This window comes from Haliotis cracherodii, unplaced genomic scaffold, assembly GCF_022045235.1.
Source record: "Haliotis cracherodii isolate W230 unplaced genomic scaffold, xgHalCrac1.p SCAF_15, whole genome shotgun sequence".
Classification (NCBI taxonomy): Eukaryota; Metazoa; Mollusca; class Gastropoda; order Lepetellida; family Haliotidae; genus Haliotis; species Haliotis cracherodii.
The window spans coordinates 14,553,958-14,559,049 of NW_027266270.1; the positions used below are offsets into that span (position 1 = coordinate 14,553,958).

Sequence of the window (5,092 nt, forward strand, 5' to 3'; positions counted from 1 at the left end):
AAGGATATACGACAAAATGAGGGCAACTGAAGCTCTATGTGCAGCTCTATTGTGCTCTAATGTTGTCTTTGTCAATACGAACTGTGGGGCGTTAAATGTATCAATGGTATGGCTGATACACATTTGAGTATCATGAGAAAATTAACAGTCGCAGATGTATGATAAAGGCTTAATTGACATTTTTTATGATCAATATCAGCAGGACAAATGACCGATATTATCACAGATATTTATACATGTGACCAGTGTTATTGCTAATACGCAAGTAACAAACAGACACCAATGACCATAAGACATCGTTAAGCTCATGTCAACATTGTACTCTTAGCACGTCTAAAGCTGCCGAACGAGTTTCGCGTTCACGAAGCATAGCGTATTTAGAAATGACTTTCAAGAAGACGTTATAAGAAACAACAAACGGCTGAAACATTATTTGGTAGTTCTCCGTTAAAAGCAAGGGAAGAAGAGCAAAATGAGGGCAATTGAAGTCCTGTGTGTAGCTCTCCTGTGCTCCAGTGTGATCAGTGTCAATTTGAACTGTGGGAAGTGGAATGTAAAGATGATGCACGGGTTTGAAAACAAGCGAGTGACTGAACATGTGATGTGGGTGGAGGAGAACACGGAGAGCCTGCTTGAGTGTGCTGCCAGATGTGGCCAACATGACCTGGCTGTGACGTGCGGCTACAACCCAAACACGTTAGAATGTGTTGCCTACAGTGCAATGTTTACAGATCCGTCGACCGTGGCCTATGTTGACAACAGTAAATACAGAATGTACTCTCTAAATCCAGGTAACTATGACATTTTTGTCAATTGAATATAAGTTAAAGTTCATATCTTCTTTGATAGGCATTTAGAAGTTGGAGTACTAAGTAAGGATAAGAATTTATGTATGAACAACCTCTTTATTACAATTAAGAGCGACGTTTCGGTGTTGGTTCTAACACCGTTATCAAGCAAGTGATATACAGAGTATGGCTGACAAGTATATATACTGGTAGGATGTAATGTTTATACAGTAGAGGATAACTACTGATATCTACTCTACTGTGTAAACAAGAAGTTGTTCATCCATAAATTCTTATCCTTACTTAAAGTTTATATGACTGTGACTGTTTATGTGACTGTGTCTGACTTTCATTATGCTCAACTGTGAAGCAGCACAAAACGCACTTCCAAAACCACTTTACTTGTTTTAATTGTCCACACCTCACGACCCAAAAGTCCTTTTCAAATCTTCACAATGTCCTAACGTGATTTAATTCCTATTACATTGACAGTACCATCTGTACCACCTTTGGGTATTTGCAACACATCTAATGACTGCCCAGTAGCCGATACGGAGTGCATTGAAGAGGAGTGTGTGTGCATTATATCGCAGGTATTTTCTTACGCTGCTGGAGGATGTGTCCAAGGTGTGTACTTCCTTATCTCCGAATTTGATTCACCCTCGGTTAAACAACACTCGTATAATATTTTTATGAGAATCAGGAATTGTTCTTATACTATTGCAGAAGCAACACATACATACACATGCAGGAAAGAAGCATAACCCCGTTCCATATTAGATGATGACGATTATTTGTGTGACCATTTACAAATTGGTGGGGCGCACGGCAGCACAAAAACATATAACTTCGAAATGTACCTTCTTTGCATTATAGGTTATAATTGGCCACGAGAATCCCAATTCTTGCAACAAACCACAATTTGTACCCTCGTTCATTGTGTACTATCGTACCTGCGAGCGTGCAGTGTGGATTATGCCATCAACAATAGTTTGCCTGGCTCTGGTCTGTTTCTAAGAGGGCCTGTAAATAAAAGCAAAATAACCTTTTCTATAATTATTAACACCTTCATTCATTCATTCAATTACTATTGTTACAATTACATATCATATTGACTAAAGTGTTCGCAGCTTAAAAAACAATTTGGTCCGTTTACGTTTAATATGGGTCTGTTTACGGGTTTATATTGGATGTTATTAACGTTTAGTCATCAGTGTCCTGCCCTTTATCATTCAATAGGGTAGGTGTCGTTCAATCGACATTTGTAGTGGGCCAAACATAGGCCCATGTTACATCTGGGAATAGATTCTGTATATGCCAATTAGCCAATTTGTTATAATTGTTACATCTCCCTCCCGGAGGAACCAATATGGAAACAACAATAATAATAAACCTTACTTCCAGGCGTCCATCAAGGAATGACCTTGGGGACACACTTTCATGTACTTTCATTATTGTTTCTTATTTACAGGATGTTCCCAATACAGCAATACGTTCACCAAGTTTGCAGGTCGTGTGATTTATAAGCATGACGATTTGTTCCTGACAACGGCTACAGAGGATGAATGCCGAGCCGCTTGCGTCACCGAGACACGCATAGTGTGCAAAACAATGCAGTACAGTTCAGTGTCATCTGCGTGTGTCCTGAGTTCTTTTGGATGGATGGATGTCAACGTTTCGTATAGGGGAACTCACAATAATTTTGACATACATCTCCGGCATTGTGATTTTTAAACAGACGGCAAATTGATTGCTGGATGTTAGTATCTATTGTAAAACATGAATTTATAAGACATCTTTATGTATTTTTGTAGAGCGTATATATTTCGAGCTTAGAAACAACTTGGCCAAACATGTTTAGACTTTGCCTCATTATTCTGAGTTGAAAAGCTAACGATTGTTCGATATAGGAAATATTCTCACAACACAGCAGATTACCAATGCCATGAAAGGTATGATCAAGCATGTATCTGGCTGAGGAAGTGTGTAAGACTTTGTACAGTCATTAATTTTATCTCTGTCGTAAACATCTCTGAAACTGCTGTACCATGCTTGTTACTACCAAGCATATACACCGATGGTGTTTGATCTGATTTTCATTAAAGCCCCACACCACCACTCTACAAATATCTGTAACCATTACACTGTATTGAGCCTTAATTGTTCATATTGTTGTGCAATTATGTATGTTTAGTTATTAATGGGACTCAACATAGGTCTTTAAGACATGTCTTTTGATAACATCAAGTGAACTTACGTCATGCCCAGTTTGTCCGTCAAAACATCTCCTCAGGAATCATTTAACAATGAAGCTAAAACTTCACATTCTTGTTCTAACCAATGATGACATCGCAGTTTGTTCACTTCATTAATGATTACAAAACCAGCAATTTATACCCCCCTAACTTGGTACATGTGTTGTTTGAAGTGGGTCTTCTTTTAAATTTTGAATGTGATTTGACCTTTGCATTTTGACTATGCTCCTGAATTCTCACAGAGTGCATTTCCCGGCGATTTCTGTTCAGAAACAACTTGAGCAAGAAAGTTGAAACCTTACATGATTGTTTCTACCAACGATGACTCCTCAACGTGTTCAAGAGGTTCAAACAATGGCCATACTGACACATCTATTTATGGCTATAACTAGGAAGGGGGCTGGGATTTCAGTTTGAGGCATGATATCAGTATGCAACTGCTTCAAGCAATATTGTCTGTGAAACGCAACGCTTTTTGTGATCATAAAATATTGGCTATACATATAGAAGACCTACTGTAACATAGCACGATTTCAGGGCGTTTTATCGGATGTGTAGCTGATCGCAAATAAGATAAATAAACATGCACGTTCTTAGGATTGCGTTTTCTGTTCTTTACATCGATTATATTGTCACCACGATATGTTACTATTTTATTTAATAAACAGTTCTTAGTGAGAATGACTCTAAAGTTCAGTATCCTAATGTTAATCTGTTAAATCTGGATAAACCTATTGGTTAAAGTGATGCCTTGGCGATTCACTCGCTGACTCACGTACTCACTGACCCACATACATGATTGTGACCTTGACCCGAAACGATCTCTATTTGAGGGTACATGTTGTTACCCTGTCTGGCGCTCAGCATTAAGGCATAAAAACAAGGACTGATCTGCTCGGAGTCAGTAAACTGTGTCTGTGTGGGGTATTCATGTTTAACTCCGGCATGGTATTTCGGTGAGCTCGCACTATAAATCGGCATCAGTCCGGACTAGTATATGCAGTCACACCCACAAGCAGACGGGCAGGCAGGCAGTCACGCACGCACGCACGCACGCACGCACGCACATGCATGCACGTCGCTTTAAAATTGCAATTATCTTGGACGGGACGTTAACCCAATTTCACCTCACATCACTCACACACATATGCTTGTGTGATAGTTGTAGAGTGTACGTTAATTACCCTTGTCATAATACGAAACGTCAACCGAGTCTCAGTTTCAGTTTACATCAAAGTTAGAAATGAGACACAGACCATCGAACACAACATCCCTTTAATCCATACACGAGCAGCAGACCATACATAACATGGGAATGCACAGTTGGCTCTTTGAGATCAATTTATTGGAATCATGAGTACCGTGCAAATAACTGTCTGTATTTTTATCAGTGGTAGGTTTAATTCGATTTTCTTTGTTCCCATCGGTTGCCAACAACTGAACAAAACAAACAAGAATACTGAATATTGTAATTAGTATTGTAATTAGTACAGTAATATTGGTGCATTTGAAGGTTCAGTTAGTTTCATCTGAAAAAAGATTCTATGCCATGTTCATAATTGCTGAAGAAATATGGCAGACTAGCTAAGGAAGGTTAAAGTACATGTATTTTAAGTCCTTTGTCCGGAAAAATACATTCCCGCTGAAAATTTCTCCATTTGGTTTTTAGGTGAGGTGAAGTGAAATGGGGTTTAATGTCAAGAAGATTGCACTTGTATAGCGAAGTGCGCGCGTGCGTGCGTGTGTGTGTGGCTGCTTGAACTAGACCCGACTAATCCCGAGATACTATGTTTACCACAGTTTAACATGAATATCCCACTCAGAAACAGTATACTGACTCCAACAATACTGACTCCGTGTAATAGCCCCTTATTGCCGAGCACCAGACAGTGTGACAAGTACCATCTTTTAACGTCTTTCTGTGTGACGTAACCGAGTGCCTTTTAGGATGGAAGAAACAACGTCCCCCAACGTGAACAGCTTCCGTAAATTAGGCGGATATAGATGTACTAAATATATCAATATGTGAAAAGAATCCGGGGTATGCTG

At 39.3% G+C, this 5,092-nt stretch overlaps 1 protein-coding gene across 1 annotated transcript; it reads left to right on the forward strand.

Annotated features, from left to right (window-relative positions):
* The first annotated feature begins 472 nt into the window (after nt 1-472).
* LOC139461841 (uncharacterized) lies at nt 473-2,522 on the forward strand. The gene is made up of 3 exons (XM_071243320.1): nt 473-791; nt 1,281-1,415; nt 2,260-2,522. Exons 1-3 carry the CDS (start codon nt 473-475, stop codon nt 2,520-2,522), a joined length of 717 nt encoding a protein of 238 aa, XP_071099421.1.
* Nucleotides 2,523-5,092: the final 2,570 nt, after the last annotated feature.

Excerpts from the sequence above, each read along its gene's own strand:
- LOC139461841 (XM_071243320.1), top strand. The coding sequence starts at position 473 with ATGAGGGCAATTGAAGTCCTGTGTGTAGCTCTCCTGTGCTCCAGTGTG. Across the intron at positions 792-1,280 it reads AATGTACTCTCTAAATCCAG|TACCATCTGTACCACCTTTG; the intron begins GTAACTATGACA and ends TTACATTGACAG. Across the intron at positions 1,416-2,259 it reads TGCTGGAGGATGTGTCCAAG|GATGTTCCCAATACAGCAAT; the intron begins GTGTGTACTTCC and ends TCTTATTTACAG.